This window comes from Pygocentrus nattereri, chromosome 9 (assembly GCF_015220715.1).
Source record: "Pygocentrus nattereri isolate fPygNat1 chromosome 9, fPygNat1.pri, whole genome shotgun sequence".
NCBI lineage: Eukaryota > Metazoa > Chordata > Actinopteri > Characiformes > Serrasalmidae > Pygocentrus > Pygocentrus nattereri.
This window is the reverse complement of record NC_051219.1, coordinates 28745398-28765811: the sequence shown is the minus strand read 5'-3', so window position 1 is coordinate 28765811 and position 20414 is coordinate 28745398. Positions and strand designations below refer to the sequence as shown.

General features: G+C 39.3%; 1 protein-coding gene and 1 pseudogene across 1 annotated transcript in view; one reads left to right on the top strand and one right to left on the bottom strand.

Annotated features, from left to right (window-relative positions):
* Positions 1-1904: 1904 nt before the first annotated feature.
* Positions 1905-2023, bottom strand: LOC119264107 (annotated as a pseudogene).
* A 715-nt stretch (positions 2024-2738) lies between these two features.
* syn2a (synapsin IIa) overlaps positions 2739-20414 on the top strand; it is a 32963-nt gene continuing 15287 nt past the window's right edge. The window contains exons 1-4 of the mRNA XM_017698275.2: positions 2739-3362; positions 18763-18820; positions 18937-19028; positions 20143-20299. Of these exons, the coding sequence (XP_017553764.2) occupies positions 3037-3362; positions 18763-18820; positions 18937-19028; positions 20143-20299 (633 nt within the window). The 5' untranslated portion in view covers positions 2739-3036. The remainder of the gene's footprint in view (positions 3363-18762; positions 18821-18936; positions 19029-20142; positions 20300-20414) is intronic.

Here is a 20414-nt window from a genome sequence, read left to right as displayed (position 1 = left end):
TTTATGTTTCAAATGATTTCAGTCGCTGAGATGTGAACAAATGATTCAAAATGCTTTACAGAATCTACAGAAACAGTCATTCAAAATTATTCACAGCAGTTCTGATAGCACCCAGACGTCTGACCTCTATAAAAGCTCCCTCACAAGAAGTTAATGAACCAAATGGACACATACAGTCTGCCTGATGTCTGAGACATTGTTTTACAAACGTTTTGCTGGAATATTTTGTATTACAACATACAGTGTAAGGGATACATGAGGTGGATCAGTGGAATTCCCCTTTAATCCCAGGGATGCACTGATACGGGAAGCTTAGATCATAAGGTCGGGCAGAGTTCTTTAAAACGGTAGTACAACACTGATCTTATCAAACATGTCCACTTCATAAGAGATTATTAGTTTAGATTATTAGATAATTATTTATCAGTCTACTCGTGCTTTAGTAGGAACTCGAGTGTTTGTAAAAAGCTGTTAACTGAGGTTTTCTACTGTGCACTGATTCTAGAATAGTTACACTAGCACTAATAGACTTTCTTTTGAAGCTTGTATTTATTTATTTTTTATTTAGTTGGTAACTATTCTAAAAATGATCGCTTATGAATCCATCCATCCATCCACCCATTTTCCAATCCGCTTCTCCGTCAGGGTCGCGGGGGGGTGCTGGAGGTGCTGGGGGTCCCAGCAGTCTTCGGGCGAAAGGCAGGATACACCCTGGACAGGTCGCCAGTCCATCGCAGGGCAGACAGACAGTCACAGACAGTCACACCTAGGGGCAATTTAGCACATCCAATTGGCCTGACTGCATGTCTTTTGGAGAACCCGGAGGAAACCCACGCAGACATGGGGAGAACATGCAGACTCCACACAGAGAGGACCCTGGCCGCCCGGCCGGGGAATCGAGCCCAGGCCCTCCTCGCTGTGAAGCGACAGCGCTACCCACCACGCCACCGTGCCGCCCTGCTTATGAATCCCTGGAGTCTTAATAACAGCATATATATTAGTTTCTTTAATTCATCCATCTTTTCTTTTTCTTATTTCTCACAAAATAAGACAGTTTGGTGCTTTAGAATCAACATTTCTGATATAAACGAAACCTCATACGAGCTTTATACTGACCTGCCACACTGGACGAAATATTGAGCATTGACCTTTATACGTAATCTATCTAATCAATTTTTTTTTGGAATAAAAAAAGATAATATGTCCTAAAATAGGAAATAAATGTCATTAAAAAATAGAAATAAATATCATTATAATGTCATAGAAAGCATTAAATGAAACATTCTGACACATGTGGACGCTCTGTTACAACACTGATTTTATGTTTTAAAACAAATAATGGGTAAACCGTTTGTGTTCCCTGAAAATCTTTGCTTCTTTTCATGTTTTGCGAGATAGAACCTTATAATCAAGTGAGTTCTTAGGATTAGAAGGTTCTCTCTGCATTTCCAAAAAACTAATTTACAAATTTGATAGGATTTTTATCTATATGTACATTTTGAATATGATTAGAGTGTCTGTCACTTTGATGTATGAAAGAGACGTGTTCCACTACTTATTTGCTTGAATCTTAACATCTGTCCAATGCTGATATTTTTCACTGATAGTGATATGATTTCAATATCATCATCCATCCCTAATTAACACTCTTCTCCTGTTGCCTTGCCATTTTAACAGACTTTTCTTGAGCTGCTGTGAGTGATATATAGCCTTAAATATAGATGCACAGTAATGGGTTATTCTACACAGAAATGTCTGCCGTGCTCTTTAGTTTCAACATAACTGATGCACACTTATTTTGGGCCTTAGTTTGAACCCACCTCAGTCACAGGAGATCAAACCAGCGACCTTCTGGTAACAAGGCTGGTTCCCTAACCTTCAGCCCACAACTGCCCCTGCAAAATAGCTCAGAGCACCTGGTATTCCTAGGCGGTCTCCCATTCAAGTACTAACCAGGCCCGAGCCTGCTTAGCTTCCGAGATCAGACAAAATCGGGCATTCTCGGGGTGGTATGGCTGTAAGCAACTTTTCCATATATCCATAACCTTTCTATATTCTTTAGAATTAAACCAGCTGTTTTAGTTATTGTGCCTTTAAGACAGGTATATGGTATGTAAGGGAGCTCTGTTCTGATTAGCTGCCCTGTAATTGTGCCTCTTTCAACAATTGCCCAGAGCTAAAACACTCCTTATACCTTCAGTGTAAGTGGGAGGTGCTAAACTGCTGTAGGCTGAATAGGTGGATATATATGTAATTGTTTTAGTTCTGCTGACATGACAGAAACCATTAATTCAGAACGGTTTCCATATATGGGCTGTATTTACTGCAAGTATTTTAACAGTGTTTGCATATTACAAAAATCAGCAAGGGAAATTTGGGTTTTCATGATATGGGCCATGCACAGCTTTCCCTTCTTACAAATTACAGATCCTCCCTGTCCAGCTTTAAGTCACTTGAGGGTTGGTGTAGGAGTCAATGAACAGTCTGCTTGCCGTACTCTTAAACGCAAACACTATATCAATCCCCCATGTGCCATTTTGTGTTCTCTTGTTGCTCAGAGATGGCCAAAGGCAATGCAAACGTGCAGCTGGGAGAGAGTGCATCTATATAAAGTTGCCTCCATTTTATGCTGCATGCATGCACTGGAAACCCCCTCAGTGCTTTTATTTATTTATTTATTAGCTTTTTTTCTTTCCCCACAGTGGCAAGAAGGATACGTGACGGTGGAGAGGCAGTAGGATGGGGGAGGGGACAGCAGAGGAGAGAGAGGGAGCATCTCCTGCAGGCATTCAGGCTGCAGAAGCTGCGTCTGATTGGCCGATAGAAGCCTGCGACGTCAGCCTCGGCAGGCTGGGGGGAGTGGAGAGGAAACACAGCAAGGCTAGGAGGGAACCCATACCACTCAAATGATCCACGATAAGCTCTGAGGACGCTCGGCAGCTGCATCTGAAAAGCTTCGTTGATCTGCACACAAAAATCACTGCCTCTGTCTCTGTCCAGCATCAGGATCCCAGCCTTCTGCCTCCTGCCTCAGCCATGAACTACCTGCGCCGACGTCTTTCCGACAGCACCTTCATCTCCAACCTGCCCAATGGCTACTTATCAGACCTCCAGAAGCCAGACCCTTCCCAGCCGCCTCCACCCGAAGCGGGTCAGCAGGCCACGCAGCCACCCGCCGTCTCTCCGACCCCTGAGAGGAAGCCCCAGCCAGCTGCCCAGTCCTCAGGGACGGGCTTCTTCAGCTCCATCACCAACGTGGTGAAGCAGACGGCAGCCTCGGCTGGGCTGGTGGAACAGACACCTGTCCCCACGACCAAGAAGTTCAAAATCCTCCTCGTGATCGACGAGCCACAGCAGGAGTGGTATGTGCACTGATGTTGCCATTTCAATTACATTCAGTTCAATTAAGGCTCCACGATGTGGACGAGATCCCATATAGCAATCAGCATCCATAATGCATAATAATGCATACTAGCCTAATGCAATTGCAGCACGTTCAAATCAGACTGGTGAGCCATTGATGTGGTTTGTATTATAGTGTCTATATTTGTGCAAGCATGTGAATGCTTTGTTTCATTAACCCCTTAAATTCCCAGGCTTGTTGCCTTCTGAGGCTTATTATTCAGTAATTACAGTGCAAACTGGCTGAATTATTCTTAATATGTAGGAATGAGAAATGACCCACTTGGCATTTAATGGGTTAAAACATTCAAAAATTTTCCAGGATGCCTACAGCATTAAATATTGTTGTGATGTTTTTTGTATATTCTAGACTTACGCAGTTGCAATAATGACAAACTTAGTATTGCTATGCCAATCAACATACAGGGTTGACAGGTTTGCACGAATAATTTTACTGCACATATCTGCCCATGTCAATACATAAACTTATATTACTTTCATATATACCGATAAAATGAAGATATTGGGAACTATCTGCACTGCTGTCACAGAGGAATATGACATTTATTCCTGTACAAATGCAGTAAAATGAATAAAATATATAAAATTTATAGTAGCACAATAGCCCAGTGTCACCTACAAGCTTTTCTGGAGTGCATTATCAAAATAGGTTTGTAATATCAGTCGGCTCGAGGCATTTCCAGTTTTTTAAGCCATTATCTGTGTTATAATTCTAATATATTGTGTAGCCTTGAAGGATCCACCTATATTTTTTGTATTTTATTATTTTTTCTTACATCAGGGATCATCAAGCATAAAATGTTTGTTGTATTATGTACCTAAAAATGTCATAATTAATTTTCATATGGCAATCTTTCAACCTCTCCTTATATACATACATGCTGTACAGCATGCTATACATACAGGCTTTAATTCTAATTCTTTAGTTTTTGTTACTGTGTTTTGTTTAAGATGGATATATGTAAATACTCCCTGTTCTGATTGACTGCCCTGCACTGTGCTTTTTTTCAAAATGAAGTCCAGGCTGAAACACTCTTTCATCATTAGTGGTTTCATCCAAACCGCTGTAGGCTGAATAAGCAGGTAAATGCATTGGTTTTTGTGACATCACAAGAACAGTAAATTCAAAATGGGCTGCTTTTTGTAGATTACTTTCCACATATGGACTGGAGAGTTCATAGTATGGTCCGAAACTTTAACAGTGTTTACGGACATTGTTACAGCCTTTTATTCCTAATAAGCCAGGATGATTTGTTTTCCAAGAAATTTGCCCTTTAACTTTGGTCATTTATACAGGTTTGCAAAAAAGTAAACATTGGACCTTTTAGCTTTGTTTCACGCACACTTACATTCAGTCATTGACATTAAGGCTTGTGGGTGAATGCATGATCACATCTTTGAATGAATGCTATGATTTTTTATTGCACGCTTCGTTTGGGCCTCGGACAAAGTAGACCTGCACCCCCCCCCCTTGCATAATTATAAGCAAAACTGATACTGTTCACGCATAAGATAGTTTTAAAGCACTCTGTAGCTAGACTGTTAATAGTGGGCTGCAAAATGAGTGTTCAAAGAGTTTTCATACTAGAATAAATGGTAATGCATGTGTAACATACACTGTTCCACTTAATTAGACTCTTTAACTGATCACTTATGCTGTCACATTCTTGGTCCCAGATCAAATCCAGGAAATTAACTCATTGAAATCCTTCACACTTTAGCATTAATGCCATATTATCCTGACAACATATTAATAGCAATAAACATCCTTATTTTATCTTTGAGATCTGCTTCACTTGCCTCAGAAACATACAGGTAATGCTCAGGACTCAAGAAAATGGTTAATGGATCATTTAAAGGACCCATAATCTGTTTTTCTTGTACCTTTCTTGTATTAGTTTTTGTATGATCATTTTTCAATCCCTAAGAATTGAACAGGCATCTCTGTTCTGATTGGCTGTCCTGTATTGTATATTGTGCCTCATTCAAAAAGCAATCTGGCGTTGAAACACTCTTTATAACTTCACTGTAAGTGGGCAGGGCTAAACCAGGCTGAGTAGGCAGATTTATGTAAATGCATTGATTTTGCACTGTTTTTGTATGGGACTGTATGGACCGAGGGGTGAATAGTATGTTTTTGTCAATGTTTATATACTGCCTTAAAATCTTTTATTTACAAAATCAGTTTTCCATAATATAGAAGCAAACATGCTCTGTTACAAACAGGTGGGGAAAGAGGAAGGATTTTAACTATAGCCCTATAAATCACTACATGTCATGAGGGTCACCACCTTGTTATTACGCAGATGGATCACTTTGTACAGTGTGCACTCTTACTAATCGCAGTGCTTTGTTTCCCTGATTTTCTTGGATTCAGCCTGGCAGGATAATATCAGCAGTAAATGGATCAGCCGAAGAGCTGATGTCATGTGGAGTGAAAGTGATGTGGGATAATGGTGTCAGTGTTGTGTAAACAGGCACAGTCATACACACAGTTGTGTGCAAAAGTTTGAAATGACATATTTTGTTTATTTTCTAACTAAAAATAAGTCATAGTATATAGTAATAACACATTTTCTAGAGGGAACACACATAAGTATGGCATGGTTTTTTGCTATTGCACAGTTTCTATTTATTAGCTGAAATTAACATATTGGGGAAAAAATGAATCATAAAATATAACATTTTTATAAAATTTACTTTTACACACATTTTATGTTTAATTAGTCCATAATCAAACAATATTTGTGCATTAAAATGTGTTGTCTGTAGAAGAATATTAACTTCTTTTCACTTAGAAAATCAGCAAAATGTAACAGTCGTAACTGTGTCATTTGACCACGGGAGCCCAAATCTTTGCATACGACTCTGCAGCAGAGTAGGAAATAATGCTTTTTCACTGACTAAAGTTCAAAATTTTATACATAAATGGGCATTTTGTGAAATGTTCTAGCAGTTTGGCTTTAAGCAGCAGAGAGAATACAAATTACATAGAATATAGATTTTGCAGTCTTTCTCTCTTTTATTGTACAATTAGGGATGCATAATGATATTGCAAGATGGCCACTGCAGATATTTGCTTAAAAATGTCTCTCCACACAGATGTTTAGATTTGACCAGTATTCCAAACTTATTTTTGATTACATATGTGTTACAATCTGGAAAAGCAGGCTGTATAGGTATATACACTGGGCTACTGAGTTACTGAAAATATCTACATTCTATTCACTATATTGCATTTATAACCTGTCAGAAATAAATGTTACCTTTCACTGTAAAGCTGATCCAGATGAATCGAGGTCAATGTGCAAAACGATAATAAATATTTAAAAATATATGTAGATATTTTTGTCTTGCTTTTGGCAGATGTGTGCATGAAATATATTTGGCTCACAATTTCACATATTGGTGCTTTCCTATTAAAAATATAGAACAGTGTTATGTAATGTCATGGGAACAAGTCATTTACGCCTATTCAGCCTAGCCACGCCCATTCACGCTGAACTTATAAGATATCTTCCAGGCCAGGCAGGTTTTTTAAATGAGGCACAATGCAGGGCAGCCAATCAAAACAGAGCTCATTTACATTAAAGGCACAGCCTTTAAAAAAACAGCCTGTTTAAAGTGTACCCCAAGGAAAAAGCTAAAATGCAAGAAAAAAGCAGGATATAGGCCCTTTAAGGGGCAAAGTGATGATTATGGCCCCTCTCCCCAGTTACATCATTCTGAATTCTTGGCTTCCCCCTATTTCCCATATTCTGCTTTCTGGTGGAGTCCCTCAGGTCTCAGGCTGTGATCTCTGTAGGACGTGCTGCAGCTAGAGGGGGGTTCACATTTCACATGCGTCAGTAATATATGTAATAATGTTCTCATGGTTACACATCACTAGAGATTTGACATGCTGTATAGTGCTTGTAGGATTCCCCACTGATATCCTCACTATATTCTTCATGTGAAATCATCAGCGCCTGATTTAAAGGACAGGTTTTCATAAACGCTGCAATGTCACAGACCTTTGTCTTTGTAGACAGTATAGGCAGCTTCTAGGCTAAAGATTTTTTTCAAAGATGAAGCGCAAAATTAATTATTGATGAGGATGGATCTCACAATCCATGTTCCTTTGAATCAATCCATCAGAAACTAAAAGGATTTGACAATCACGCAGTGAACATGTTTAAATGGCTATTTTTCATGATGCAGGCAGGTCCGTATTTTCTCCTTTGTTCATTAACATCATTAAATATTTAAGAAATTACTGTTTGCTATAGATCATGTATGGTTTATTGATAATCATTAAGTGGTACTGTAGGAAAAAAACACAGCATGTGTCACTAAATACCATAATACACACAGTTGTATGTGAAAGAATGCAAAAGTTTAATTACCCCCGGTCAAATTAAAATATACAATGAACCATAATTTTTGCACAGGCCACAATTTGTTTTTTAGCATGTTAAACTCAGCAAATAAATAGCAATTGTGCATGAAGCGTGCAGAAGTGTGTTCTCTGTAGAGCTAATGTTAATGTAGTAAATCAATAAAACGTAACTTGACCAGGGATGCAAAAGCATGAAGATAAAAGGGAAATCCACCAGTTTTTTTTCTGCATATGTAAACGGTTAAGATGTACACAAAATAATTTAGAATGGATGTAAAATACTTGGATCTACAGATTTTACTGAATCAGAATTGTTCACAGTGGTGATGATAGGAAACAGACATCTGCATTTAAAGCCTCTAAAAGCTCCCTCATAGAAAGTTATTACCTGAAATAGTTATTAATACGCTGCCTGATGCCTGCAACATTGTTTTGCAATAGCTTTACAATAAGATTTTGTTCTAAAACTATTTTAATTTCAGTCGTGGCAGGGAGGTGTACGCAGGAGCTTCAGGAAACAATGGTTCCCAAAGGAAACAATTTTTCAGATTTATCACAATTTTACCATTAGAAGACATACACTACTCACAAAAAGTTAGGATATTTGGCTTTCAGGTGAAATTTATGGAAAACATAAAAAGTTCACGCTACAGTGATATTTTGATGTCAGGAAACTATGGCATTTAAATAGAAGCATGCAATGGTGATTTCCTCATCTCAAACAACTTACTGAAACAAAAGCCAACAACAGTGGTGGGTATACCCCAACAAAAAAATGTCAGTGTCTCAATAACTTGTCATGTGCCCTTAAGCATCAATTACAGCTTGACAATGACATCTCAAGGTCGGGGGTTAGCTCAGTCCTTGTGAGTTTAAAAACCTGATTGCTTGAGTAATAAAGCTGTTGCAGAGTCTGGCAGTGGTGGCACAGATGGTCTGGTACCTTCTGCCAGACGGCAGCAGTGAAAAAAGTATGTGTGAGGGATGGATGTGGTCGTCCACAATGCTAGTGGCTTTCCGGATGCAACATGAGGTGTAGATGTCCATGATGGAGGGGAGAGAGACCCCAATGATCTTCTCAGCTGTCCTCACTATACGCTGTAGGGTCTTGCGGTCTGAGGCGGTGCAATTCCCAAACCAAGCGATGATGCGGCTGCTCAGGATGCTCTCCTCAGTCCCCCTGTAGAACTTGGTGAGGATGGGAGGGGGAAGATGAGCCTTCTGCTGGGCTCTCTTGGCTATGGAGTTGGTGTTGCCGGACCATGTGAGGTTATCTGTGATGTGGACTATGAGGAACTTGGTGCTCCTGACGATTTCCACAGCAGAACCAGTGATGTTCAGTGGGGGGTGGTCACCTCATGCTCTTCGGAAGTCAACAACCATCTCCTTAGTTTTGTCTACATTCAGAGACAGGTTGTTGGCTCCACACCAGTCCGTTAGCCGCTGCACCTCTTCTCACGCTGTTCACAAGTCAACTTATTGTCTGCTGAGGTATGGCATCTCACTCTTCTTGAAGGGCAGCCCTCAGGTCATTGAGGTTCTGGGGTACAGAGTTGCAAGCCTCTACACGGCGACTCACCTGATCCTATAGGTTTTCTATGGGATTCAGGTCTGGGGAAAGTACAGGCCACTCCATTTTGAGGTACCCCAGTGATGTGGACTATGAGGAACTTGGTGCTCCTGACGATTTCCACAGCAGAGCCAGTGATGTTCAGTGGGGGGTGGTCACCTCATGCTCTTCGGAAGTCAACAACCATATCCTTAGTTTTGTCTACATTCAGAGACAGGTTGTTGGCTCCACACCAGTCCGTTAGCCGCTGCACCTCTTCTCACACTGTTCACAAGTCAACTTATTGTCTGCTGAGGTATGGCATCCCACTCTTCTTGAAGGGTGGCCCTCAGGTCACTGAGGTTCTGAGGTACAGAATTACGATACTCTACACGGTGGCTCAGCTGATCCTGTAGGTTTTCTGTGGGATTGAGGTCCAGAGAAAGTGCAGGCCACTCCATTTGAGGTACCCCAGTCTCCAGCAGCCGTTCCCTAATGATGCGACCTGGATGAGCTGGAGTATTGTCGTCCATGAAGATGAAATTATTGTGTTGTTCATGCAGAGGCACAATGACTGGATTAATAATGTTATTCAAGTAGTATGGGCTTGCCACTATATCGTTCACAAAGTGTAGGGCAGTTCTGTATTGACTAGACACACCTTCCCACACTGTAACACCACCGTTAAGCTCCTTGTTACAGAACAGCAAGTTGTGCAAAAAGTACTGAAACATTGAACAATTGGACATGTGCATTTAAATAGTGAAGGTCACATTAAGTTTGCCCACCGAAAACCAGATATCCCTAACTTTTTGTGAGTAGTGTATATAGGCTCACTAGTGATTTTGTACAGTAAATAAAATATAATTGTTAAATTAAAATATAAAATTGTTACATTGCTTTAATTGTAAATTATTGATTATCCACTGACTTCATAGTAGCACACAATGTGTGTGTCATTCATAGAAAGTCTCTGTAGTGACAGTGATTAACTATCTGTGACCAAGATGTGACTGCATACTCTGCAATGCTTATCTTCACCTCACATTGATCTGCTGCCTTTGGCAAAAAGCCTGGACTGTAACAGCCACAAAATATTACAAGTAGTTGTAAGTGTCACTGTGACCTAATGCTTATTGTTCGTTATTCCCTGTTTGGATTCTGTACATGCTCTACAGAATTATGATTATGTATTAGGGATGCACCAATTCCACTTTGTCCCAGTATCGATTCTGATACATGAACTCAGGGTATCAGCCGGTAGGGGTGATTATTGATAATCATTATTTTAGTGCTATTTTTTCTTCTTCAGTTTATTATCTGTATATACTATATTGGCCAAAAGTAGATGGACCATCACATTTATACAAGCTTGTTTAACATCCCATTCCAGTTGTGGGCTGGAGGTTAGGGAACCAGCCCTGTGACCGGACGGTCACCGGTTCGCTCCCCTTGGCTGACAGTCCATGAATGAAGTGCCCTAGAGCAAGGCACCTAACCCCCAGTTGCTCCGTGGGCGCCGTGGATAGGGCTGCCCACTGCACCGGGCAAGTGTGCTCGCTGCCATCTAGTGTGTGTGTTCACTAGTGTGCATGTATGTGGGTGTTTTACTGCACGGATCGGTTAAATGCATAGGTCTAATTTCACAGTGTGCAAACACAGTGACAAATGGTTCTAAATTCTAATTCCAAAACATTATTTGCATTTACGTCCAGTGACAGCTTGCTTTACACCACACCAGCCAATGCTTGGCATTGCACATAGTGATCTCAAGCTTGTGTGGAGTTGCTCAGCCATGGACACCCATTTCATGAAGCTCCCAACGCATACTTCTTGTACTGATGTTGCTACCAGACATAGTATGGAGAGTGTGATGAAACAGAGCGTAGGTGATTTTACGCACTACACACTTCAGCATTTGGCACACCCTCTATGAGTTTGCATGGCTTGCTGCTTTGTGACTGAGCTGTTGTTGCTCTTAGTTGCTTCCATTTCACAACACTAGCACTTGCAGTTGTCCGGGGCAAATCTAGCAGGCCAAGAATTTCACAAACTGACGGGTGGAAAAAGGGTGGCATCCTAAGACAGTAACTGAGATTTTGAGTACTGCCAGTGTTTGTCTATGGAGATTGCATTTCTGTGTTCTTGTTTTTTTATACCTGTTAGCAATGGGTGTGGCTTAAACACCTGAACTCAACAATTAATTCTGGCCATACCTTTTTCCATATACTGCATATATCAGTTGTGCACACAACAAAAGTAGGCTACTGGAAAATGTGCTGTTATAATTTTACAAATACCAGAAATTTAATTAGGTTAGCATCTGTGCAGATCCAGAAAATTGGATCAGTGCATCACTTATTAAGGCATAATGTAGGATTTGATGTTTTGATGGATTCCGGTACTATCGCAGAAGGATACAATATGCAAATGAGCCCTCTAGCCAATCAATCCTTTTTGCTGTGATCTGTAAGCATCCTGATCAATCTGATGAATCACATAATCACAGTGCTAGTATTTTGTCCATGTTGTGCAGTCCTGGCAGAAATATTATAAGACTTTGGGTTATATTTCTCATTTTAAGTGATATAGTGTCTTCAGTACCATGAGTTTTCAGGTACAGTCACTCTCTGTAATGCTTGGTAATGAATACTGTGCTTCTAAGCTTACTAAGATATGAGGTACACAATCTCTCAGTACTTCACAGGGAATTACTTGTTGATAAGAATGAGCTCATGCAGAGGAAGATACAATCTTGTTCACCTCACTTTTTTAAAATTGGTCATTATCTGTGTGGACTGATTTTTAAATAACTTGAAGGTAACCTTCAGCATGACACTCTAGGTAGTAGAATGATAAGCAGAAATATTCAGTGCAAGACGTTCCCTCAGTGGAGCCCACCTCTGTTCCTTGAGGGCCTCTCTGCAGCATAGTTTGGAGATTCTTTTCCTCAGACTCACCTCAGCAGACCTCAGCAACTCAGCATGTTAGGTTTAGCATACTAGGTTTAGAAGATCTCTTTAAGCAGGAAAAATCATTAAGAAGTTCTGCCCCCAGGACTGCAATTTGACACCCCATTTTATGACCCAATCCAAAAGTACTTATATCTCATTTGCTCTAAGTATTTTTCTTTCTATTAAAGCCTAATAGAGCCATTGCAATTTTCTTGATTGTTCAGTTATATCAAGATTTTTCAGAATTTCTGCATAAGTCAGTCCCTGAGATGTGAGAAAAGTCATTTAGTGTGGTTGATACAGTATGAAATGGTTTCTTTGTAGAGAAATGTACAGGCTCAGCTCTCTGTGCAGTGGTGCTGATAGGAACGAGGCATCACAATGTCTACAACACAATGTAGCGCAAATGTGTTTAATTACTATTCAAAATGATCAGTGAGCTGACACATGTCTACACATGCTGATAAAGGAAAAAATAGTGATAAATCTGAAAAATTTAATTTTCTTTGGGAATTATTTGTCTTTCAAACCCCTACATGTACCTCTCTGCCATGAATGGATTACAAAAATTATGTTTTGGGCCAAAATGTTGCATCAGTACCGTCATATAAGGCTTCAGGCGGCATATTCATAATCATTTTATAATGTAGCTTTTAGAGCAGTGGTCTCCAACTATGGTCCTGGAGAGGTACCTTCCTGCAGAGTTTTGTTTGAAACTGTATCCAGTAAGCTGCCCCGCCACTTACTTAACTCTAATACATCTAAGAAAGCCAATCAGGGACTTGGGAAGAGGTTCATTAGCTGGAGCAAGTCTGGGAAATTGTGGTTGGAACCCGGATTTGCAAGGAGGTAGATCTCCAGGACCAGGGTTGGAGACCACAAGTTTTGAGAAATATAATACTATAATACATAATTGTTATAATAATTAGTATAATATGCTAATAGTATTTTATTGCATATAATGTCAGATAACATTAGATAAATTGCCTACATTTAATGTTTTTTACTTGCCAAGATTCATTTCTGTATATTGTTATTAATCAAAAACAGTTTATTCTAGTTTATCATGGGAAAAAAAACAAAATATAAAATGTGACATAATTTTTACACAGGCCACAATTTATGTTTGATGCATTAAAATATGCAGAAGTGTGTTCTCTGTAGAAAATGTATTAAATCGTTTTCACTTTGAGAATCAACAAAACATGTCATTCAACCAGGGGTGCCCAAACTTTTGCATATCTAAGAACACTGTTACATGTATCTTTCTAAGGAAAACATATATTTTCCTTTCCCAGTCCTTGGCATCTGTACAGCATGACAAGTTCAAACCACTATGCACAATGCAGCGCTGTAATTCATGTGCATTTGTATTTCATCTTGACGTGGGTTCTGCACAATATCAGCACGTAGGCAGTTTGGCATGAACACAGAAGCCTCTTAATGAACTCAGCACAGTGACTCATCAAATTGAATACTACCAAATTTACATTCTGAACGTGAACCTACCGTGAAAGAAAGGTAACAGCTTAAGCAGACTAAGCAGGCCTGCGGGCTTTATATTTTTGCATATTTTATGTAGAGAATATGCTTCATGCTCTGTAAAAAAAAACAAAAAACTCTGTGGTCTATATAGTACTGTGCAAAAGTCAGACACCCTTCATTTATTTAATATTCAGTCAAAACAGCAATTAATTACATGTTATTAATTTTTCAGGAGATATTTCTGAAAGATAAGATGTAGATCCACTTGCATAAAGAAGGTGAAAGTCAAAGCAAAATAAGTGAAAATACAGAAAAAATAGGACCCGTAACCTGGTAGACTACCAAAAGTGTCCCTGTCAGATAAACAGCACTTAAAGCTTTGAGAGAGAGGTAAAAAATCAAGCTGCTTCAGATCTGAAAACATCCACAGGTGTTTCTATTCATCCTTCTACTGTGAGAAGACAAGTGAGTGCTATGCGTCTGAAAGGATGTGTAGCTGTCAAGAAGCTTCACTGAGAAAAGGAGAGAGACACATCAAACAAAGAACCTGCTGGTGTGCTCAGAACAATGGACTGACCACCTCTTTCTGAGTCCAGAGCTCAGAAAATGCTACCAACTTCTAAGACTGAACTTTGGAGGAGTGAAAAATATCCCTAAAGATTTCATTGAAAACTCAAAGTAAGTCTTCTGGAAAGACAAAATACTGAAAAATGTGATATATTTGGTTTCTGCTAAAACTGTTTGTCGCTTCATCCATAAATGCAAGTTAAAACTCTAAAACACAAAGAAGAAACCATAAATAAGCAGCATCCAGTAATGCTGCCACCTTCTCTGGGCCTAAGCTTATTAAAAATGGACTGAAGGGAAGTGGAAAAGTGTCCTTTGGTCCGACAAATCAAAATTTGAAATTTCTTTGGAAATCATGGCTCTTCTCTGGGCTAAAGCTCACTCAGCATGTTATCAGTGCATAGTTAAAAAGCCAGTATTCATGATGGTATAGGGGTGAATTAGAGCATATTGCATTGATGTACACATCTGTGAAGGCATCATTAATGCTGAACAGTATATACATGTTTTGGCAACATATGCTGCCATTCAGACAACATCTTTTCAGCAACATAATGTCAAACCACATTCTGCATGTATTACAACAGCATTACACTTTACAGAGTCCAGCTGCTAAACTGACCTGCCTGCAGTCCAGACCTATCACCACTGTTAACATTTGGCACATTATGAAATGAAAAATACAACAAAGGAGACCTTGAACTGTTTAGCAGCTAAAATCCTTTATCAAACAAGAATGGACAGAGTGTTGTTAAAAGAAGAGGTGATGAAACACAGTGGTAAACATGCCCCCGTCCCAACTTATTTGGAACGTGTTGTTGGCATCAAATTCCAAATGGGCATATATTTTTCAAAAAACAATAACATTTTTCAGTTTCAACATTTGATTTGTTGTCCTTGTATTTTACTTTAAAAATATGGTTTACATATTTGCACATCATTGTATTTTGTTTTTATTTACATTCTACACAGCATCACAATTTTTTTGAAAATGGGGTTTTTTGTATATATATATATATGTGTGTGTGTGTGTGTGTGTGTGTGTGTGTGTGTGTGTGTGTGTGTGTGTGTGTGTGTAATTGAAAAGTTAATAGCTTGTTGTTAATCGATGTACTATACAGATAAATGCATAAGTGTTATATATAATGATTGTGATTTATTTTTATTTCTTTAATTATGACCAGTGGGACTGGTACAGTATTAAATATCTGTTCTGTTTGAGCTTCTTGCATGGTAATTGGATATAGATCTGAGTGGCAGGCCATCCCTTAAGTGCTAATCAGTGCAGCTGAGGAAAAGCACTGCCCTAAAATTACTGGGAGTGCACTGCCTTTAACAGGCCCTCTCTTAAGGAAAGATACAGAGAGAAACTATAGAGAGCATAGGAAGAGAATTGTTCACAGTACTGTATATTGGGGAGAATAAACAGCCATCATATTGACTAGACCCATTTCACATCGTCTATCATCTTCATCATGTGTTGGCAATCACAAACATTGACACTATTCTGTGGCAATGTCAGAGCTGAAGTTGCTTTGCATTCAGTAAACGTGGCCTTTTTGGAATTTAGACACTTAGGCTGCATGGCACAAGCACGCTGTGTTCATTTTCTCACTCAATTCAGAGTGCCACTGTGTCCCCTTCCATTTTTGCTTTTCGTGGCTGTTCCTAACTGAAGCTGATAATCCAGTGATATGTGGTGCAAACAGATAAAATATTTCCACATTTTGTTCATCCATTTTTAAATAGGAATGATCTCTACAGGGTCCGTGATAAATCTCTGAGCATTTAAGTATTACAGACTGAACCAAGTAATAGTCTTTTTTTAACCCCAAGCTCACACTGTGTGGGCTGAACAAACACATGAAATTCACTGGAACATTTCCAGTGCTTTCTGTTAACTGAAGTTGCATTATAAATAAGATTTTTTGCCCTTTAAATGACCAAACTGACATTTTAAATTCTTAAATGAAAAATCTTTTTTCTCATTTACAATGAGTCATACACGATTATGCTGGTGTTGCTGTAGCTGCATCATTCAAATACAGTGCGAATGCACTTACTTGCTTCATGCTTCATCTTAAATTGCAACACAGATCAGCCAAAGTCAAAATAATAAATTGGCCGATTGCCGATCATGTTTGGCAATTAAAAAATTACAGAGAAAATGAGACTCCTATTGAGTCCTGTTGACTTTCTCATTCCTTAAGTATATTGTCTTACATTTAATCTCCTCAGAAATATCTCCTGAAAAATAAGCTTACTTCTACTTTATAGCTATTCTGACTCAGTGAAGGGTCTCTGATTTTTGCACAGTACAATAGATAGATAGATAGATAGATAGATAGATAGATAGATAGATAGATAGATAGATAGATAGATAGATAGATAGATACTGAACGATTAAATATAATTATTAATGCGCCAATTCAGTGCTTATCATTATCATCATTTGATGTGTTATATTTGAAGTTAAAAATAATGCATGGCTAATCAGCAATTAACAGCTAGGCGCAAGGCACTGTAGACCCATATAATGTGCATGTTTGCTATGAACACAGGCCTCCCCTTCCTCCAGCTAATGGCATTTATCATTGTCTTATGAACAGCATGAGGCAGGGAGACATGCTGTGTCGTGCACACTTGAACAAATTAGCTCGAATATCTATGGTAAAAAAACACATCTCTATAGGAGCACAGCAGGTATAGAAATAGCTCAAATGCACATATAAAACATTCAAGGTTTTAGAGACCAAATCTGCAATGAACACCTTTAATTTGAATCTTTTAATTTGTTTTGCTTTGAAAGTCTTCTGGACCACCAACAACCTAAGTGAATTCAAGCACAGTCACGATGTTTTGTTTCTTTTTCCGTACTGATCATTTGGAGAAAATGAATAGGCGGAGCGTTCAGCCTTGCATACATTTATTTTCTCCCGCTTTGATCTTGCCGCGGTGAGTCACCATCATCCGCCTGCTCAGCTCCATAGTGAGAGCTGGGAGGGAGAGCTAATATGAATAATTCACTCTTTCCTTCCTGCCAGTCTGCCATCATCTGAAGTTATCTGATAAATGGCAGACGCACCAGCGTAAACAAACAAACTTGTGCCACCTGTCGTCTGGTTGGATTCTGTTGCTCTAATTTCAAGATACAAACCTGAATATAACCAGCAAAGTTTTACAGATTATCAGAGAATAAACAACTTTAGAAATCTTGAGAAGTAGTAAGTGTTGGACTTGTTATTGCACGAGTGTAAGTTTGATCCCCAGTGATGCTACAGCCATCCGTAACCTGGAGTCTAAGAGAGCATACTTGTCATTTTTCTGGGTGGGTAGGATGGTCTTCCCTCTCCCCCTATTAAGTATAATGCTAGTGCTAGCCAACACATGCATCTGTTAGCTGATGTAACAGAATTGGCAACCAGTCTGTTGAATTTGAGAAGATATAGTGGCACTTCGTTTGTCCTGGAGTGCAGCTCAATATACAAGTCTCTTTTAAATAAATACCTGGTTTTCCACTAAATGCTGCAAATGCTGTGGTTGTTTTTACTCTGATATCCTGATTGCCTGCAATATCTGGACACATAGTACTTTGCAAAGGTCAGAGACCACACTTCACTAATTTCATGTCCTGTCAATTTGGACTCCCCTTAAAGCTTTCATCTTTGAGAGAGAGGAGAGAATCAAGCTGCTTGAAATTTATGAAATCCACAGGTGTTTCTGTCGATCCTTCCACTGTGAGCTATGGCTCAGCGCTATGGGTCGAAAAGGATGTGTAGCTGTCAAGAAGCCCTCACTGAGAAAAGGAAACAGACAAAAAAGAGAAACATTTGCACTAAAACGACAAAACCGGGCATGTGTGATAGAAGGTTTAATAGATTGATGAATCGAAATTTGTAATTGGGATTACATGGATTGTGAGAAAAAGGAAATGCAACCAACTTCTAAGATGGAACTTTGGAAGCAGGGAGAAATATCCCTGCAGTTTGTTTTTTTTTTTTTCCAAAAAACTGAGAGTAAGTCTCCTGAAAAGAATGGAAGCTTTGATAAAGGGAAAGATTTGGCACACTAAATATTGAAAAATGTAACATTATATTTAGTTACTGGGGATTCTGCATTTCTTTTTTTTAACATAGGTTCAACGTACCTAAGGTCCATTTTGACCAGAAATTAAATAAATGACAGGTTTTATTTATAGAGGTGACAAATATTTGCCTGTGACATGCAAAATTTAAAGAAACAATTTAGCCGGTGTGCAAAAATGGCTAACAGCGCTAGAAAGCTTGTAGCCAGCAATGACGCTTCATGTATTGCTAAAAACATCATTTTTTTTGACTGGACTGTTACCTTAAATTTGTGCTACATTACAATCATAAATACTTGTACATTGTTTCTGTGTTTCTTAGGGTCAAAATTTTCAGGGGGAAGAAGCTACAGGGAGATTATGATATAAAAGTGGAACAGGTAGGTTTTTAGAACACCATTTGTGCAAGCAAACCACACTATGGCCATATGCCATTATTACATTTTGGTAACTGCACTGTATGGATTTATTGATCTATTTGTTTTGTATGTTCTAGGCAGAGTTTCGTGACCTGAATGTGGTGTCCCATGCTAATGGGACCTGTAATGTGGCTATGCAAGTCCTTAGGAATGGAACCAAGGTTGTGAGGTAAGCATATTGATATACACGATTGCATGTACACTCACTCACTGGTCACTTTATCAGAAACCCCTCTCTTGTAGCTCCACCTTGCTGGCGTACAGTTAGAGACTGTAGCTAATCTGTTGATGATGCATGATTTGTGTTAGCCATCCACTTCATCAGTGGTCAGTTCTGAGAGAGCTGTTCTTCACTGGATATTTTTAGATGGTGGTCCACTCTTAACCAACAGTGACACTGCACTCAACTGTGCAGCAACAGATGAGCTGTAGTCTGTAACTGTACACCTATATGGTAGTTGGAGCTCATAAAGTGGCCAATGAGTGGACGTACAAGGTAGATGTTTTTGGAAAATTAGTAGTGAGTGCATTTATCTGGTGCTTGTCTGACCTTGGCGCTCCCTATTGCGTGATTTGTATGCAACATCTGAGTATGGGTTAGGCTAGATGCCAAGCTGAGTCTGTCCAGTCACTCAGCCCCTGCATTAGAGTCTGCTGTCGTCCCATTTAAGCTGCCTGTCTGCTATGTTGTAATTGTGTTGGATCTAATGGCTGAAAGCCTCAGAGACTAAACCAAGCATATCCCTAAAAAGATCCCATTGTGCATGGCAGCTGATGGTTCTGGCAGTTGCATTTGCTAACTCCATAACGTGGAAGTGGTAGATGTCCTGGCTGATTAGAATCCTTGGCTGAATGGGAGAAGTCCAAGAAAACAGAAGGTTGATGGCTTTATTAGTGTGGCTTGAAATACAGGCAAGTTTAACAACTTTTAACAACAAGTTTTGCAACATTTGTTTGAAATTTTTACGTCAGTCAGTAAAAACTGAACTTTATAGGAGCAAAAACTTCTCGTTGTCTATTCATCATAAAATATTTACAGCACCAAATTGCAGCCCTTATCACTGGCTTAATGGAACAGAAATGTTACTGTGTGACATGAAATAGCCCCTAGAATCATATTCTTGCTGTACTCAGAAATACCCAGCCATTATCACTGAGGCAGACAATGTGTTCAAACAGAACGTATCTGATCACAGCAAGTCATTTAATGAAACCACAGTTAGACTTGTTTTAGAATCGAATGCTTGTGAAGCTCTAAATACAGCGTCTGACTGTCTTCACAGGTCATTCAAGCCTGATTTTGTTCTCATCCGACAACACGCCTTCAGCATGACTGAGAATGCAGATTTCCGCAACCTGATCATCGGGTTACAGTACGCAGGCATCCCCAGCATCAACTCACTGGAGTCTATCTACAACCTGTGTGACAAACCATGGGCGGTGAGTTTTTTTTTAATAAACATGCTGACAATATGAACAAAGTAAATAAACACATATAGTACTCAAAATAATGCAAAAGTGGCGCTTATACACAAATTATATGTTCAAAAGTATC